Below are 20,086 nucleotides of genomic sequence, written 5' to 3' on the forward strand. Positions count from 1 at the left end.
CACAGTAGTTAATTTTGTACGACACATTTCGTCCCCTTTCAGTCACATATCTTATTCCCATATCTTTTTAGGCAAAAGCCTCAGATAATGGCTGAAATGAAATCATAGCATATGGCATTATTGACTGGGGGACCCCATATGGGACTGTTAGACCACCTGGTGCAAGTCTTTCTATTTGATACCAAATTGGCGAATTGCGCATCTTTTGTGATGAAGATGGGATGGTTAAGGTAACACAAACATCTAGTCCCCAAATGAAGAAAATCTCTGATGCAGTGAGGAATTGACCCCACAACCCCCATTCTGGAGGTAGCAAAGCTAACCTCTAGACTATGAGATTCAAATACAAACAGCTAAAATGTGGTTAACATATGGAACAAAATTTACACATTTCTCAAACAGCCAGCGCACATCTGCCCCCCTCCCCCTTGCCCTTTCCCCTTAGGTTACCTTGATGACTGTGGCATCAGAAAGGGCATCTGGACACAAAATTAAATGACAAAATAAAATTTGCTTATTGTTGAAAAAGCTGACCTTGTACCACATGGGATAAATACCTGGAAAAAAAGATAGATAGATATGGGGACATGCCCCTATTTATCAACACCTAAAAGAATTTCTGTTTAATAAGCTGTGATCTCATCAAACACTGTTGCCCTCTTTGCACCAGGTGAATAATACTAACAGCATTGCCAAGAAGAACATTAAAAATTGCGTAGTGATCGAAGCAATTCACAAACACATTACCAGAAATAATGCAATGAATGACATCCCAAAGCACAGACTAGCAAAAATTGAATCTAGCAGAAAGTAAATGATCTCAAAAATTTTTATCTCTCTCTGCTCGATCCATGCCATTAAAATATTTTAAAATTCAATTATATAACTGGCTGACAGAAAACTCATGTTACACTATGAGAGATTTGAACAACATGGACAATGCTCATTTTAATATTTAAGACTGTGGCTGTATCCTTTGATTGGACTAGACTTCTGTTTATACTAGGTTGGTGCAAAAGTTTGTAGCGCTTTTGTTTCATGTGTTAGTATTCCGGTTGCTATGGGTATACTTACATATTGTCATTTTGTTACTTGGAGACAGTGAGTGGAGCTGTGGACACTAGAAAATGGAGTGTCAAGTGGAGAAATTTGAACAATTCTGACATATTCCTCTGTGTGACAACAGTGGAGACAGCCAGAAAGGTTTGCACCCTATATGAGGATAATGCCATTGGACAGAGCATGGCAAGATAATGATTTTCGCATTTTGAGTACGATCATTTTGACATTAGCGACTCTCAATTTTCAGGAACACCTTTGAGGTTTGATGAAGATAGTTTAAACACATTAATTCACAATAATCCACATCAGTGTACTCAAGAACTGGCAAATGGGACAAACTGTGATCATCCAACCATCGTGTGATATTTGCACACAATGGATATTAGGAGTATCGCACGCACTAAGCTGAAATCACAAAACACAGTGGGTGGTCATCTGCTTGCTCATCCATCATCAATTGGCTTGTGAACAACACGACCACTCCTATCCCGTAGTGCTGCTAGTGACGAAAAATAGCGTCTTTATGCTTATGTAAGAGAAAGAAATGAATGGTTGTGCCAAAACACAGCAGCAACTCCCCAAACAAAGACCTGTGTGCTTTCACAAAAGATAATGTTATGCATCTGTTGGAACAGCAAAGATGTGGTGGACTATGAATTGCTTCCCCAAGGTGTAACTATAACTGCCTACATTTACTGTCAACAACTGAGACACTTTGGGGACCATACGAATGACGACCTGGAAAACTGTGTCAAGTGATACTAATCCATGATAATGGTAATACCCACCTGCATCCTGCTAGACTGGAAAAAAAGATTACACTAGAGTTGGTTTGGGAAGTCGTTCCGCACCCAAAAAGCATGCTCCTATCATGATTTGACGAGTTCTTCACCTGAAAACCACATGATTTTTACAGCCATGGAATTGAAAAGTTACCCCAGCATTGAAAGATTGCTGTAAATAGTGAAGGAGAATATATGAGGGTTATAAGTACATAGACCTGTTTATCTCTACAATGGTTTACATCAGCTTACAGCTTGAACATTTAGCTATTTTGTGACATAATCACCATTTCTGTCGATGCATTTTTATACACGCTGTGGCAGTTTTTGTATGCCCATGTCATACCAGCTCGCCGCCATGCTGTTCAGAAAGTTATGAACCTCTTCTTTCACATCGTCGTCGGGGCTGAATCGCTTTCCAGCCAAATGTTCTTTTAACCTAGGGAACAGATGATACTCACTGGGCGGCAAGTCAGGACTATAGGGTGGGTAGGTGATTATGTTCCACTGAAACTGTTGCAGGAGAGCAAAGGTTTGCTGAGTGATGTGTGGGCGAAAGTTTTCATGGAGAGAGTGTACGCCCTTGCTCAACATTCCTCTTCTCTGGTTATGAATTGCCCGTTTGAGTTTTCTCAGACTCTCACAGTGGTCCAAGTGGGCATAAAGTCGACCAACAATAACCCTTTCCGATCCCAGAAAACCGTTGTCATGACTTTATCGACATACTGTGTTTGTTTGAATTTCCGTGGCTTTGGCAAAGAAGGATGCCGCCACTGGCGTGATTGCTGCTTGGTCTCACGTGTAAAGTGGTATGCCACGGTTTCGTCACCCTTGACAATTTAGTCCAGAAAGTTGTCCTGTTCGGCTGCAAGGTGGTGAAGAAATGCGTGGGAAGCACCAACTCGTTGCCACATGTGGTCCTCAGTCAGCATGCGTGGCACCCATCTTGCGCACACCTTCCGGTAGTTCAATGTTTCCATTAAAATTCTGTGAGTGGTGCTTTGGGAAATCTCAGGAACCAACGTGCAGAGGTCATCCAGGGTGATCCACCCATCTTCACGCATGCTTTGCTCAACCTTCAACACTGTCTCCTCAGAAATTGACGGTCTCCCACTCCTTTGTTCACCATGAATTTCGGTCCGACCAGGTGCAAACTCTCTACACCACTTACGAACATTTTTGACATCCATGCAAGACTCACGATACACTTCTGTCAATTGGCGATGAATTTCAATCGGTGCAGTGCCCTTTGTATTCAAAAACCGAATAACTGCACGCAATTCGCACTTGGCTGTAACATCCAACAGGAGCTCCATTCTCAACGGCTGCCAAGCCAAGACTGAGCGCCTCAGCGTGGCGTGCACATGTTTACACACAGCGCGTGAAGCACTCTTCATAACAGTGTGACTAACTGCCACACAAACAGAGTTATGTACTTATAAAAAACAGGAGACCTTACTTTTGAGATTACCCTCAGATCGTTTATGACTGAAGTCTCTGTTGTGCGTAACTGTTGTGTATGTTAAACTTATGGAAAAACACTACGAACTCATGCACCAACCCAATACATATGATGAAGTCTGTATCATATAAAATGATCAATAGTGATTAGAGATTACATACACCAAATGAAAGTTGACCATGCCCCCTTTTGAACTGCAGAACTTTGATCATTCTTATGCTTCCTCCAAGGCATGATAATTTTGGCAAACAATATTATGTAAAATAAAGCAAAAATCGACTATGTTCATTTTACACAATGCTTAAGAGGGCATCTTGTCCCTATCTTTTCTGTAATGCATCATCAGTGTCGATTTCCTTCTTCTGAAGGCAAAAAGATGTGGTGCCTTTATAGACCTGTATGTATCATCACAAAACTGCCCTGAAGTGTTCTATGGCTGCATGGAAAGTAGATAATCATTACAGTCTTCTCAACAATAGGCATAAAGCTAGCTATAATTATTTACTAATGGTCACTAATTTTTTAAGCGCTGATAAAAACTTTTATATCAGTCTTACCTTATATGGTGTTGGATTCAGATTTCGTTTGTGATCCTGCCTCAGAGTGCGTAGAGAAGCATGGACTTTTGATCGCACCTCACTGAGTGTAGGAAGAGGGCAACAAATTTTACCATCCTGCCAGCAAACCTTAAAAAGAAAGCACATCAATTTTAAATTATGCCTGTATGACAGGAATTCCCAAAAAACAAAGACAAATGAAACACACACCAGAATGAAGTAATCTATAAAATATCTTGATAGGAGCCGACATAAACTGCTTAAGAAAGTTTTCCACCGGTAGCATCAAATACAGTTCTTTTTTTTTTCTTTCTCTCTCTTTTTTCCTTCCAGCTGGAAACCTCTTGCCTCAGTATTCTTTTGACCACAGGAAATTGTTACATACAGCCATCTGTGTATTGGAGGTAAAAGCAAATATGTATTCTCAGTGTAGTTCTGCAGTATGTGCTGTGTCTCCAAGCATGAATTGGGCAATGCAACTTGCGTACGCAGTTCAGTCTGTCGACATGGCTGAAAGGGCGATTTCTAGTTGAGACCACGTACACAATACCACTTTACAGGAAAAAGTATTGCAGCATGGGAAGCTGCCCACTGATCTGGCATACACTGCACTGATGTCATTCGATCTTTTGACCAACAGTGTGAGACAAAAATCACTGAAGGTCTGCCTTGTAATGAATGCCCAGTCAACAACACCAGCTGATGATCATTACCTACAAACTACGGTTCAGAGGTACCCAGAGGAGGCTATCAGCACGACTGTGTTGATCCAGACAGTATGCAACCACTTCCACATAATCAGTTTGTCCTTGAGGAGTCCATAATAAACAACAGGGCAAATCCCTTAGTACTATGGTGTGCGAAGAAGGCAGACAAGGAAACGCCTGGAACGAAATCTGGATGAATGCTGTTTGGTTCTCTTCACCAAAAAGTTTAGGGATTTCTCTCTGACACCTAATAATCATTGAAAGAGTGCGGAGGCAGCCACTTACAAAAGCACATCTTGAGTTTGCTCAGGTTCTGCCATCTAGGATATCAGTCATGTTTTGGGCCAGTATCATGTATGCCTGTCACTGCTATCACAGGTAATTTGAGGGCTATGCAGTACCGGTACAGAATCCTCCAAATGTTGTCCAGCTTTACAATCAACATTTTGGTAATGGGTTTGTTGAAAGACAACAATGCATGAACAAGCTGTGTGCATCTCTACAAGCATAATTCTTTCTCGTCAGTCAAGTAGAAACTTCATTACAGTGAATATGTATGGACTCTAGCATGGTATAAAAGCTGATCCAGCATGTGCTGACCTCTTGTTTTAGCAATGAATTCCAAGATGAGTAGAAGCCACTTTTCTTCATGTGACATACAATGCATATGACCGTATTTGTTGTTGCTGTGATCTTTGGGGCATCGCTAAACAAGAAATTATCTTCATCAAAAATGTGTCTAGCTGCTGTGTTAATATGAACAACACACGAAAGCCATTCACGATTTTCCAAAGTTTTTATTATCTTGGCATGCTGGTCAGAGTAAACAAAGAAGTTATGCAACACTTCCAACAAAATGTTCCAGTCAGCCATCCTCTCTTATTTCTCTCATAATATTTATATTCTACTCAATGTCTGGGGATTTAGCTGCAAATAAAACATTACTCACAAGAGACCAATCTGTGTTTATTCAAAGATGAGTGAAATAGAACATCACTGTCTGTGGCACTGAGAAACTACTGAAATCATTAAAACTGAACAATGTTCCTAGGCCTGATGGTATTCCTACCAGATTTTATAATAAATTTATGGCCATTATAACCCATCTTTCAATAATAATATATAGGAGATCCCTCGAATAAAAAACAGCACACAGTAGACGGCAGAAAGCAAAGGTCCCACCCATCCACAAGAAGGGCAGCAGAAGTGCTACAGAAAATTACCATCCAATATCACTGATGTCTATTTGTTGTATAATCTTAGAACATATTATGAGCTCAAATGTAATGTGGTATCTTGAACAGAATGACCTCCTCCATGCCAACCACCATGGATCCCGAAAACATCAATTATGTGAAACCAAACTAGTGCTTTCTCACGATTCCCTGACAGCCTTTTCACACGATATCCTGAAAGCCATTCATCAAATCAGTCAAAAAGATGTAGTGTTCCTTGACTTCCAAGGTATTTGAGTCAGTACCACATGTACGCTTATTACTGAAAGTATGATCCATGTGAGATTTGCATGTTATCTAGGATGGAGAGTCATCGATGTGAAAAGGTGTTGGGAGCCCTGCTGTTCATACTGTATATTATGAACTTGCAGACAATATTGATTGTAGCCTCAGGCTTTTTACAGATCAAGCCATTATCTGTAATGAAGTAATCTCTGTAAAAAGCTATGCAAGTGTTTAGTCAAGATCTTGATCAGGTTTACAAGTGGTGCAAAGACTGGCAAATTGCTTTACATCTTCAGAAATGTAAAATTTTGCATTTCATAAAAAAAAGAAAAGAAACCATATCCTTGTTTGAATCATTCGACTCATACAAATATCCTAGTGTCACAATTTGTGGGGATACGAAACTGAATGATGACATAGATTGAATCATAGGTAAAGCAGGTGGAGACTTCGATTTGTTCATGGAACATTATGAAAATGAAATCAGTCTACAAAAGGAGATTGCAAAAAAAAATACTCATGTGGCCCATCCTAAAATATTGATCAAGTGTTTGGATTCTGTACAAAATAGAACTAACAGGGGATGCTGAACAGATACAATAAGGAGCAGCACAAATGTTCACACACATTTTGACCCATGGGAGAGAGTTACAAAACTGCTGAAAGAACTGGCAGACACTTGTAGATACACAAAATGTTCAATGAAGGCCTGCTCAGAAAGTTTCTAGAATCTTTTTTAAGCGAGGAATCTAGGAACAGACTACACTATCACTCCCACAAGGATCACGAAGACAAGATTAGACTGATTACAGTGTGCACAGAGGCCTTTCAGTAATCCTCCTTACCATGCTCCATAAATAAATGGAATGGAAAAAGCCCTAATACTTTGAACAATGGGAAGTAATCTCTCTCGTATACTTCACAGTGGTCTGAAGAGTATAGATGTAGAAATTATTTGCTGTGAGCACCAAACAGTGCATCTGATTGTGCAAATCAGTCAACATATCAACTGTCACAGCACGTGTTTTATTAACAACTTTCATAATAATGGAAGGCATTTTTCTGTTTCAAACTGCATCAGTCTGTCCTCTGTCACGTGTACTTTGGTGGAGAGAAGTGCTATTACATGTGAAATACAAACTTCTCCACAGACTGCCTCTAGATCTATTCATTCTTGGCCTTGTTCTTTAAAACATTCACTACAAAGATAATTAAAAGGTTTCATATCTTTAGCACCCCCTGCAATAAACTTTGCTGCTTTTTTTTTTTTTTTTTTTTTTTTTACTGCTAGTATCCCTGAATGAGCTTTTGAAGTGTGGGATTACTTACAACTGTGTTTCTATAAAATGAGTCATTCCCACCTGGAAACACACTAATGTAGAGCAGTTTTTGAACAAAATACCCAGCAGACATGCTATTTTTTCAACAATAAACAATAATTTATTCCAGCTGTTGCTATTTAGACCCTCCCATTTCTTCACAATTTACACCCTGGTTTCAATTTTACTTCTTACTGCACTTGCTTCCTCATGCTGAATGTTTCCAGACAGACACAGTAAGTGAGAAGCCTATGCTAGCTGTAGTCACATGGATAAAATTATATTTCACACCTTTGGAGTCAAACATGACTTAGGATTTTGTCACCACTTCTACTTGTGGCCACATTAACTTGGGTGGGAAGCCTATACAGTTAGGTTGTGCTCACCCTGCCTAACATTTTATGCTCACTTACTCAGCCTTGTATGGTTAACATGCCAAGGAGCATTCAACTGTGTTCCATGCATGGAGTGGAATAATATGGTAAGGAATATTGCACAGCAGCAGATTCTGATTTTACAGTAGTGCATTTTCGAACATACTGTCTTTATGTCGGATACTGTTTTATTTTCTTCACACTGGAATTACTTTTTTTATTTTCACATGGCCTTGTAAGGGACAAACTGTACCTATAGGAAAGTATAAATGTGTAGGTGGGCTACTTAAATAGTGGTGTCAGCTACGTGATTTAATAACTTAATTTTTTGCTTTACTTTTGCGTGTAATGTGTCCAACTGTGAGAATTATCAGAACAGAAGCTCTCCAAAATTAGTGCTTACGGCTTTTTTCAGTATCAATCCTGCCTTTAGCAAAAATGCTTCTACACATTTCTATAGTCGTTTTGCATAGCTTGGAACAAAACTTAATGATCAACTGTCTTAAACCAGAATTTTCCAGTAAACGCTAAAACAATATTGTTATTTGCAAAGTCAGAACACATAATGCACTAATACTAGTGCTTTGCAATTATGGACCCTCACAGATGGACAATCAATAACAATATTAACACAATCTGGAAACAGATATGTTACTCAATAAAAATTAAAATAAAGAAACTGAAACTTAACTGGACACAATGTGAATATCATTCTCGTCATGAAGCAGCTTCATAATAGTAACAAAATACTTGCATCTTACACTGTAAATGCCTCTGTCTTGAACGACTGCTTTCGTAATTTTTCCAAATGTGTAGGAATTTTATAAAATGTGTACATTAAACATTCCATACTATAAGTCTATGTTTTTAACTACTAAACTGAGATGAAGAATTGTTTATGTGCCTTTTGATAGCATAGTGAATCACTGAGTTGTCACCTTTACTCCTTAATTTAGGATCAAGACACTGAAACATTTCTCTTCGTGTTTACATACTATTCTTCTTTCCTAAATTTTTTTTAATGAAACCATCTCTAAAGGCTCAGGAAGAAGCATTAGTCTTTACAAGCTAATATGAATTAGCTGCAATGGGAACAGGGTAGAACAGCACAGAGACACAAAACACATTAAACTCCAAAGTTTATTTTTATAGATGAACCACATAAAGCATGAAATTACGGTTTAATCTTGCAAGTTATTTTTAGACAGTATTGTGCTCCATGTCACACTTTTCGAAAACATATTTAGTGTCAAAAATTTTCAAAGCCGTATTTCCAAGAAAATGATACAGAAGTGTTCCACCGAAGTTCAGATTTTTCAAACATTCAGATATCTCTACTAATGGTAATTGCTGAAATCAATCAATCCCCTAGAAATTATAACTCCCTCTGTCATAGCCCCTTCTGTATCATTTTGTGGCTCTTCAGTTAAATTGGATGTCATCCTTCCATTGCCCTAGAAATCAGTTTTAACATGTGACATGTTCAAACAAACCTTAAGTAATGGCTCCACTCTTGTTGGAATGACATAAGCACGTTTTGATTCTTCAAATGGATGCCTGCACAGCACTTTGTGACCCACCTCCGGTGGTGGCTCTACAGATCTCTTAATTAGATCAATTAGCGCATGCCCTAAAAAATAGAATTTTATCAACATTTACAACGTTATCCACTATGAAAATGTTAACTATGAAAATGTTAACAAGAGATCTGAAAAATCCAAAAAATTACACTTAAGAGAGAGAGAGAGAGAGAGAGAGAGAGAGAGAGAGAGAGAGAGAGAGAGAGAGAGAGTGTGTGTGTGTGTGTGTGTGAGTGTGTGTGTGTGTGTGTGTGCCAATGTTTTACTCATTATTGTTAAAAATATACTAGAGTTGGACAGGGTACAAAAGATCAGAGAAAGCATACAAGAGCTACACTTTCAGCCTTTTCCTATAGTGTGTATTACTTGATGGCACAGTCCATATCAATTCTGGCAGACTAGGAAAAAATCTTACCTTCATAGTCTCAGACCTTATTGAATTTAGCATATGTTAAAATGAAGGACTAAGTAAGGAACACATCTTTTTTTTCTCCAAAAAAATTTCTGCTCCGAGATACAGCCCTCCGAATATGACAGTGCGCATACCATTTTGAAGATGCGAATTTTGGAAAAAATGTTAAAATTCTGTATCTCTGGAATAGTTCTAGATATTTTGTTGGCTTTTCTTCATTTGAAAGATAATTGCTTTTTGATTACAAAGAAATCCTCCATTTGGACTTATCTGTCAAAGTTCTTTTACTATAACATTCTAAACTTTTTTATAATTTATGCAAAAAATTTTTTCAAAAATGCCAGTCCAAAAAAGTTTGATTTTTTTCCCTGTTGATTAGTACTATATAGTTCTACATTCCCTGAAAAGAAGAGCTTCCACTTTTAGGTTGAACAGGTTTAATAAACAATAGAAATTTTTGCCATACATAAAATCTGTTTCATTATCACATAACAGGCTCATAAAAATAAAAACTAGCCTTATTTAACATAATTTTAGTTTTGAAAGATGAGTAAGAAACTCATTTTTCAAGCATTTTAAATGGTTCCAAAATGTATGTGAAAGGTCCAAAGACAAAGGTTTCATTTTATACAACTTCTGTGCACTTTGTTTTGTACTAAAATTAGCCAGTCAATTAACTAAAAATGTGTTCCACTGCTTCCTTTGATATAGAGAGATGCCTTCGTGTTGAACCAATAGGAATTGAAGCACTTGCAGTCTTCAAAACATTGTGAACAGAAAGTGAGCACTGATGGTGGTGTTGCTGTCCTCCAGCTGGAAATCTATATCCAGGAGCTGGTCCATGTGTTAGCATGTAAAGTTCACTGCAGTTTCATTTAACTCATAACTGGTGTCTGTAATCTCAGCAATCCACCAGTCACCCCCTTCTCAGTTGTGAACCTGAATATTATTCTGCTGTTTCTGAGGTGTTGGCCGAACAAATGAAATTTCTTCTCTCTTGCCCTTTAAAGTGCGTGCAATGTGAGTTCACCCATCACTTTGAGTGCAAAAATGTGTCTTCGGAATTCCTTCCACAGGAGTAGTTTGTTTGAACGATTCTTTTTTCTGCTCACGGAATCCTTCGATTTGCTCTTTGCACGAAAGAATGAGGGCTGTGGATGTGTAAGATTTCACAACTCTCGTAAAATCCTCAGCACGCTGCATCGCAGCTGTATTTGGTCCGGAAAGATTATGTTTTGTTGCATGGCACTTCAGCAGGCCTCCTACACCATCACAAGGCCCCTTTCCATGACCAGTGGCATTGAATACCTGGTCAGTTGGCACAAGCAACTTACTCAATTCAAACAGCTGGTAACAATTCTTAAAATGAGTAGGAGCACCATCAGAAATAATTATGTTCTCTGCCCGTTTGCAGTTTAAGAATTTTGTGCATTGCTAGCCAAGCATGTGCTGAGTCATGTCCTGTGTCATCACTTATAACTGCAACACTTGTGGCCTTGCTTTGAAAATATCTTACTCCTGTAAATACTGAAACCTGGTCGTTACTCCAATGATACCCCTGTACTTCTTGTGGGAGAATTACACACCAGTTCTCAGCAAAATCACAGTGAAGCACTAAACATAGTTCTCCAGTCTGTGCAGACCTCTTCACTTCTGCAATGTGTTGTTGCAATTCTTCAGATGCTGGTGTGTTACTGCTTTCACTGATGATTTACTAAGTTCATCAATGAAACTGTCAAACGCAACAGTTTTCTTAATTTATTTTTCTCCCATGTCACATATGTAATTTCTGCAGAGTTATCTACTACGTCTTCCAGGCCAAGTGTCTGTAAAGACAGTCCTCCCTTTCCAGGGCAGTCACCACATTCTTAAAATAAAAAAGTCCCTCGCTTTACGTCACAGACTACTAACAACTTCACATGCCCAACCAAGATGTCATATGTCATGTGCTCCAGTAAGGTCTTCAAAGTTTCACAGAAAGTTCAAAATTTGTGCAGTACACACATAAACAGACATCTCTAGGTGGCTATGGAGCTACCCACTTAGGTCGTAGCACATAAAATTTTGATCTTCCAATACCGTAAGTGAAGTTGTGTAGTTGCTCTTACAAATTCCAAAAGTTTCTTTAATACTGCGAGTCATGTACCTCTTCACTTTCACAACTTTTTGACCTTCAACTGTTACAGTTATAGTGTCTTTTTTTGTTGGCACTCTGGCAAGAACAGTCCCATTTATCTTTCAGATAAAATGACTGCACTATTTGAACTTGAGCTGCTTCAACAGGATGATCATAATAGGGATCTGGTCTTCCAAAGACTCCTTTTACAAACCTCACATTTCTTGATTTCCTACCATGTACTTTGATACTGATGGAACATGGTCCAAAATTGTTTTCTTTGAAAATGTCTCTGGAATAATAGTTAAAACTTGCACCTTTTCACAGCAGGACGCACAACAGCTGATATGATATTTGTGAAAAATTCCTGGCAAGAGGTGCAAGAGTGCTTTGGTTCATTTTCTTCTGAAGATGGAATTTCTACTTTGAAGAGTGTGGTCAGTTTTGCGGTAGGGTATTCATCCATAGCTTTAGTTATTTTCTCTGTGCTTTCTTGATGCATAGAGCTTATGACTTGACTTTACTGACCACAGTTTCTTAACAGGACTAATACCTACCTCTGTAGTTGACTGATTCAGGGTATTTAATTCTTTTCTATTGATGCAAAATCTGCATCATTTGCACCATGGCAGACTTCACCTTTTTCATATAACACCACTGTTATTCTGTCAAAACATTTAGAACACAAAAAGTCATCACTGGGAACAACTTCACTTTGTTTTTTAAACAGTGTCTTCAAATGAGAACACTTATTCCCAACCTGAACAAAGTCTGTTTTTTGTTTGTCTTATATATCACTCTTTTATGGATATGCAAACAGTCAGCACACTTCACTCGCCTGTGGCCCCAGTCAGAACACATTTTGCTGCAATTTAGTTTCTTACGATAAAATAACACATGTAAAGTTAAAAACTATTAGATGGTTTTTTTTTATTAAACTGAAAGTCTTAACAGAACAACTGAACAAAAACATCTGTTTTACTCTTTGATGGTACAGCACTTAACACCCCTCCTCAATTTAATGATTTTACATTTAACGCTAACAAAAATTAAAATAAACCCAATAAGCACCTCAAAGCAATGAATCTAAGAGCTGGTAAGCCTTTGGTAAAAATATCTGCAATCTGGTCCTCCAAACGTACATGCTCGGCCGCGATGATCCTGCGGTGGTGGAGTTGACGCACAAAATTATATTTAACATTGACGTGTCTCAACCGTCGAAGTTCCAATGTTTTCAGTAAACGTATACAGGACTGATTATCCTCAAATATACGAATTGGTAGCTGGAGTGGAATTTGAATATCATCCAGCAAATATTTCACCCAGAGTAACTCAGCTGCAGCTGTTACCAGAGCTACATATTTTGCCTCTGTAGAAGACAAAGCAACACTAGTCTGTTTCTTTGTTGCCCAACAGACGGTGTTTCCAAAACATTTTAATAGATAACTAGAGGTAGATCTTGCCTCTTCTTTTCTATTCCATTTTGCATCAGCATAGGCCAGAAGAACTTCTTGATTCCCCTTTCGATAATGTAGTCTCATATCGATGGTTCCTTTGATATGTCTCAAAACTCTTTTTAAGCTTTTCCAGAGTTGTTCCGATGGATTATTTTGGTATCTGCTCAAGAAGTTGACCATAGCACACAAATCAGGTCTTGTTGCTGTCATTGCGTACATCAAACATCCAATCAACTCTCTGCAAGGCTTATCGATGATTTTTCCTTCCGTGATTTCAAGTTTAACTTCTATAGGCATCTTGACCGGATTACAATCTTGCATGTTGAATCGTTGTAGCAAATTCTTCAAATACGATGTTTGGCTCAGATACATTTCTCCGTTGTTCATAGAACTCTCGATTCCCAAGTATGATTATGGTTCTCCTCGTTCCTTTATTTTGAACTTCTGCTTTAACTTAAAATTTCACTCTGTCCATTTCCTCTCTATTATTTCCTGCCATCAAAATGTCATCAGCATAGAGCACAAAATAAATAACAACTATCTTTAAAATCATACAGTAAAGACATTTATCTGTTTCTGACTGAGTGAATCGTATAGACATAAGAAAGGTGTGAATAGAGTGATTCCATGCTAGTGGTGCTTGCTTTACGCCATATAAAGATTTCTGTGATCTGCAAACCAAACCAATTGCGTCTTTCAATTCTTCTCGAATACCCACTCCTTCAGGAATAGTAATGTATATTTCCTCCTTGAGTAATCCAAGAAGAAAACTGGTGGCGACATCAAACTGTTCCAGAACCAGTCCTAGTTGGATTGCAATAACTAGCATTATTCTAACAGTTCAAGTCGAGCCACTGGTGCATATGTTTCATCGTAGTCAAATCCCCTTTTCTGTGAACATCCTTTTGCCACAATTCTAGCCTTGTGTCTTATGATATTTCCACCCTTGTCCTTTTTTAATTTGAACACCCACTTACTGCCAATAGTCTTCCTTCCAGGTGGTAATTTAACATAGATCCATGTCCTGTTTTCCTTTATAGAGTCAGTTTCATCCAGTACAGCTTTATACCAGTATTCCTTATCTTCACGATTTGCAATTTCCTTGTAACTTTTCAGCACATCATCCACAAATGAATAAGCATTGAGTGCAAGGACAGCGTAGTCTTTCAGATATTTAGGATGGTTCCTCTTCCTGGTAGAACATCGAACAGTTTTCTTTTCCGACAAATTTTCAGCTCCCTTTTTGTCACTGGTCAGTTCCGGTATGGGAATTCTTTCATGACCCCCATCACTTGACATAAACGTTTTCGGGGTATGGTACCGCGTCATAATGTATAAACCTACTGCTGGTGGAGAAAAAGCAACGTTTCGGCCATGGTTACAGCAGCCTTCTTTCTCGGTCACTTGGTTTGGCATCTTCTTCGACGTCTTCATTATCACCCTTCTTGAATGATTCCCTTACAGATTCTGGGATCCAGTCCTCAGCTGGTTTACTTTCAAACTCAAACCTTCCTTCGTAGAAAACAATGTTCCTTCCTATGACTATTTTTCCTTCCTCTGGACACCAAAGCCTGTAGCCATTAGGTCAGTAACCAGTAATATAGCATTTTAAGGATTTGCCTTCAAATTTACCTGTTCTCAATTCCTTTGGTAGCAGTAGATAAGCAATACATCCGAACACTCTCAGCATTCTCATTATACCACAAAGCTGCAGGTACCTTTCCTTCCAAAGCCTTGGTAGGACTTCTATTAAGCAGGTACACGGCAGTTGGTTGGTTGGTTTGGGGGATTAAAGGGACCAGACTGCCATGGTCATCGGTCCCTTTGTTCAAAGACAAAGAACACCCACAGAGAATAAAAACAAGGAACAGAAGAGATCACAGACGATACAGAACAAGAGATACTGAGACAAAGACAAGACAAAACAAACTAAAACCACACAGAGTGTGACGGTGGTTGGCCGACCATAGACATAAAAAAGGAAAGGCCAACCACTTAGAAACACATTTAAAAATCAGTGTAAAACCATAGGCCAAAGGCCAGAATCAACACAAAACAATAAAATAAAACAGAAACACTCAGAGTAAATGATAAAATCCCCCTGCCCGAATAAAACTTAAAACTAAGTCAGCCATAGTGGAGTCGTCTGTTAAAAGGGCAGGGAGCGTAGCAGGCAGCGCAAATGTCTGCCTGACCACAGCTAAAAGGGGGCAGGCCAGCAAAATGTGGGCCACTGTCAAAGCTGCCCCACAGCGACATAGAGGAGGGTCCTCCCGGCGCAGTAAATAACTGTGTGTCAGCCGGGAGTGGCCAATGCGGAGCCGGCAAAGAACTACTGAGTCCCTGCGAGTGGCACGCAGGGATGACCGCCACACAGCCGTCGTCTCCTTGACAGCACGGAGTTTATTGCGCATTTGCAGTTCGCGCCATTCATCGTTCCATAGCGCCAAGATTTTGCGGCGGAAGACTGCCCGCAAATCAGTCTCTGGGAGGCCAACGTCCAGAGATGGCTTACTGGTGGCCTCTTTCGCCAGGCGGTCAACATGTTCGTTACCCGGGATACCGACATGACCGGGGGTCCACACAAAGACCACAGAGCGGCCGCAACAGGCGAGAGTATGCAGAGACTCGTGGATAGCCATCACCAAACGAGAACGAGGGAAATACTGGTCGAGAGCTCGTAAACCGCTCAGGGAATCGCTACAGATAACGAAGGACTCACCTGAGCAGGAGCGGATATACTCTAGGGCACGAAAGATGGCGACCAGTTCAGCAGTGTAAACGCTGCAGCCATCCAGCAAGGAACGTTGTTCGGAAAGGTCCCCTAGAGTGAGCGCATATCCGACACGACCAGCAACCATCGAACCGTCAGTGTAAACAACACCAGAGCCCTGATACGTGGCCAGGATGGAATAAAAGCGGCGGCGGAAGGCCTCTGAAGGGACTGAGTCCTTAGGGCCCTGTGCCAAGTCGAGCCGAAGGCTAGGGCGACGAACACACCATGGGGGTGTATGCAAAGTAGCCCGGAAAGGAGGTGGAACAGTGAAACCCTGGAGCCCAGAGAGAAGCTCTTTGACGCGGACCGCTATTGTACAACCAGACCGGGGCCGACGTTCTGGCATACGGACGACCGACCGCGGGAACAGGAGGCGATAGTTTGGATGCCCGGGCGAGCTTAGAACATGGGCAGCATAAGCGGCCAGCAAACGTTGGTGTCGGAACCGCAGTGGAGGTACACCTGCCTCCACTAGTACGCTGTCCACAGGGCTGGTGCGGAAAGCACCAGTGGCAAGGCATATCCTGCTGTGGAGAATCGGGTCCAGCACCCGTAACGCAGATGGGGATGCTGAGCCATAAGCCAGGCTCCCATAATCCAGACGGGACTGGATTAACGCCTGGTAGAGCTGCAACAGTGTAGAGCGGTCGGCGCCCCAGCGGGTGTTGCTCAAGCATCTCAGAGCGTTTAGATGCCGCCAACACGTCTGTTTCAGCTGCCGGATATGAGGCAGCCAAGTCAACCAGGCATCGAAAACCACCCCCAAAAACCTGTGGGTCTCCACCACAGCAAGGAGTTCGTCGGCAAGATAAAGCCGCGGCTCAGGATGGACTGTTCGGCGCCGGCAGAAATGCATAACGCAGGTTTTGGCTGCCGAAAACTGAAACCCATGCGCTACAGCCCAAGACTGCGCCTTACGGATAGCGCCCTGTAGCTGACGTTCAACAGCTGCAATGCCAGTAGAGCTGTAATAAAGGCAGAAGTCGTCAGCATACAGGGAAGCGGAGACAGAATTTCCCACGGCCGCAGCAAGCCCGTTAATGGCTATTAAAAACAGACAGACACTTAAAACAGAGCCCTGTGGCACACCGTTCTCCTGGACGTGGGAGGAACTATACGAGGCCGCGACTTGCACGCGGAAGGTACGACACGACAGAAAATTGCGGATAAAAATCGGCAGAGGACCCCGAAGACCCCATCCATGAAGCGTAGAAAGAATGTGATGACGCCATGTCGTATCGTACGCCTTCCGCATGTCGAAAAAGACAGCGACCAGGTGCTGACGGCGGGCAAAAGCAGTACGGATGGCCGACTCCAGACTCACCAGATTGTCGGTGGCGGAGCGGCCTTTACGGAACCCACCCTGAGACGGAGCCAGAAGGCCCCGAGACTCCAGTACCCAATGCAAGCGCCGGCTCACCATCCGTTCAAGCAACTTACAAAGAACGTTGGTGAGGCTAATGGGACGGTAGCTGTCCACCTCCAGAGGGGTCTTCCCAGGTTTCAAAACGGGGATGACAATGCCTTTCCGCCATTGCGACGGAAACTCCCCCTCGACCCAAAGACGGTTGTAAAGATCGAGAAGGCGCCGCCGGCAGTCCACTGAAAGGTGTTTCAGCATCTGACAGTGGATGCCATCTGGCCCAGGAGCGGTATCAGGGCAAGCAGCTAGGGCACTGCGAAATTCCCACTCACTGAATGGAGCATTGTAAGATTCTGGGTGGTTGGTGTGAAACGAAAGGCTCCGACGTTCCAGCCGCTCTTTAATGGAGCGGAAGGCCTGGGGGTAATTCGCAGAAGCGGAACTCATAGCAAAATGCTCTGCTAAGCGATTTGCAATGACGTCGGAGTCGGTACAAACGGCTCCATTCAGTGAGAGCGCAGGGACGCTGGCAGGGGTCCGATAGCCGTAGACGCGTCGAATCTTGGCCCAGACCTGCGAGGGAGTGACATGGAGGCCAATGGTGGACACATACCGCTCCCAGCACTCCTTCTTGCCTTGGCGGATAAGGAGGCGGGCCCGCGCATGCAGCCGTTTGAAGGCGATAAGGTGGGCTAAGGAGGGATGTCGCTTGTGACGCTGGAGCGTCCGCCGGCGATCTTTAATCGCTTCAGCGATCTCAGGCGACCACCAAGGCACAGCCTTCCGCCGAGCGGACCCAGAAGAACGGGGAATGGCAGATTCGGCGGCAGTAACGATGCCGGTGGTGACAGATTGAACCACCGCATCAATGTCATCAGTAGAGAGAGGCTCAAAAGCGGCAGTGGAGGAGAACAAATCCCAGTCAGCCTTATTCATAGCCCATCTGCTAGGGCGCCCAGAAGAGTGACGCTGTGGTAGTGACAAAAAGAGCGGAAAGTGGTCACTACCACACAGGTCGTCATGCACACTCCATTGGACAGACGGTAAGAGGCTAGGGCTACAGATGGAAAGGTCAATGGCGGAGTAGGTGCCATGCACCACACTGAAGTGTGTGAAGGCACCATCATTTAACAGCGAGAGATCGAGCTGCGACAACAAATGTTCAACGATGGCGCCTCGACCTGTGGCCACTGACCCACCCCACAGAGGGTTATGGGCGTTGAAGTCGCCCAATAGCAAGAAAGGCGGCGGCAATTGGGCGACCAGTGCAGCCAGGACATGCTGCGAGACATCACCATCCGGTGGAATGTAAAGACTGCAGACGGTAATAGCCTGTGGCGTCCATACGCGTACAGCGACAGCCTCTAAAGGCGTCTGGAGAGGGACAGACTCGCTGTGCAGAGTGTGAAGGACATATATGCAGACGCCACCAGACACCCTTTCATAAGCTGCTCGGTTCTTGTAATAACCCCGATAGCCACGGAGGGCGGGGGTTCGCATCGCTGGAAACCAAGTTTCCTGGAGAGCAATGCAGAAGAAAGGGCGAAGGCTGAGAAGTTGGCGGAGCTCAGCTAAATGGTGGAAAAAACCGCCGCAGTTCCACTGGAGGATGGTATTGTCCATGGCTGAGAAAGGCGTGAAAGGACTGGGAAGGCAATTTACGCCGCTTGTTCACTCACTGCCACCGATTCAGTACCCGTACGAGAGGCATCCATGGCGTCTGAGGGACCAGCGAGATCAAGGTCCTCAGCGGACGCTAGAATCTCGACTTCATCCTCACACGCAGAGCACGAAAGGTGCGGTGGGGTTGGTGCCATCGCAAGTTCCTTGGCCTTAGAGGTCTTTCTCTTGGACTTCTCTCGCTGAACCTTGGGTTTCACCGGCTGGGAAGGCTTCACCGATTCAGTCTCCGGGACAGAGGAGGATCGTGAAGCCCTACGCCCGGCCGCTGGTGAGGACTTATGCCACTGGTGGCAGTCATCCTTCCCGCTGGTGGAACCCTGGGAAGGGAGGGTCCCAAGGGAACTCTTACGGGCGAGAGTAGCCGAAGGTGGGAGGAGGTTGCTCCCGAGGTAGGTGGTGCAGGAGCAACCGGTTGGGTAGAGCCCCCCACGGGCAAGGGGGCAGGAGGAGTCTTACTGCTTATCGAGCTGGCTGGAAGTCTCGAAACTGATGGAGCTAGCACAGTTGTTGTAGCAGCTGCATAAGTAGATGTCATTCTCACAGGATGGAGTCTGTCATATTTCCATTTGGCCTCAGTATAGGTCAGCCGGTCCAGGGTCTTATATTCCATGATTTTGCGCTCTTTCTGAAAGACTTTGCAGTCAGGCGAGCGAGGTGAATGGTGCTCCCCGCAGTTGACGCAGATGGGAGGCGGGGCACATGGACTATCGGGATGAGATGGGCGTCCGCAATCGCGACATGTGAGGCTGGAAGTGCAGCGGGAAGACATATGGCCGAACTTCCAGCACTTGAAGCACCGCATCGGGGGAGGGATATAGGGCTTGACGTCACATCGGTATACCATCACCTTGACCTTTTCCGGTAACGTATCACCCTCGAAAGCCAAGATGAAGGCACCGGTAGCAACCTGATTGTCCCTCGGACCCCGATGAACGCGCCGGACGAAATGAACACCTCTACGTTCTAAGTTGGCGCG

General features: G+C 42.7%; 1 protein-coding gene across 7 annotated transcripts in view; it reads right to left on the reverse strand.

Annotated features, from left to right (window-relative positions):
• LOC126470107 (nicotinate phosphoribosyltransferase) overlaps positions 1–20,086 on the reverse strand; it is a 124,784-nt gene that overhangs the window by 16,460 nt on the left and 88,238 nt on the right. For all 7 annotated transcript variants that reach the window (XM_050097704.1, XM_050097693.1, XM_050097727.1 and 4 more), the window contains exons 11-12: positions 9,217–9,353; positions 3,864–3,992 (exon numbers count right to left, since the gene is read on the reverse strand). In XM_050097704.1, coding sequence (XP_049953661.1) covers positions 3,864–3,992; positions 9,217–9,353 — 266 coding nt within the window. The remainder of the gene's footprint in view (positions 1–3,863; positions 3,993–9,216; positions 9,354–20,086) is intronic.

The sequence above is a fragment of the Schistocerca serialis genome, chromosome 1 (genome assembly GCF_023864345.2).
Source record: "Schistocerca serialis cubense isolate TAMUIC-IGC-003099 chromosome 1, iqSchSeri2.2, whole genome shotgun sequence".
NCBI classification, from domain to species: Eukaryota; Metazoa; Arthropoda; class Insecta; order Orthoptera; family Acrididae; genus Schistocerca; species Schistocerca serialis.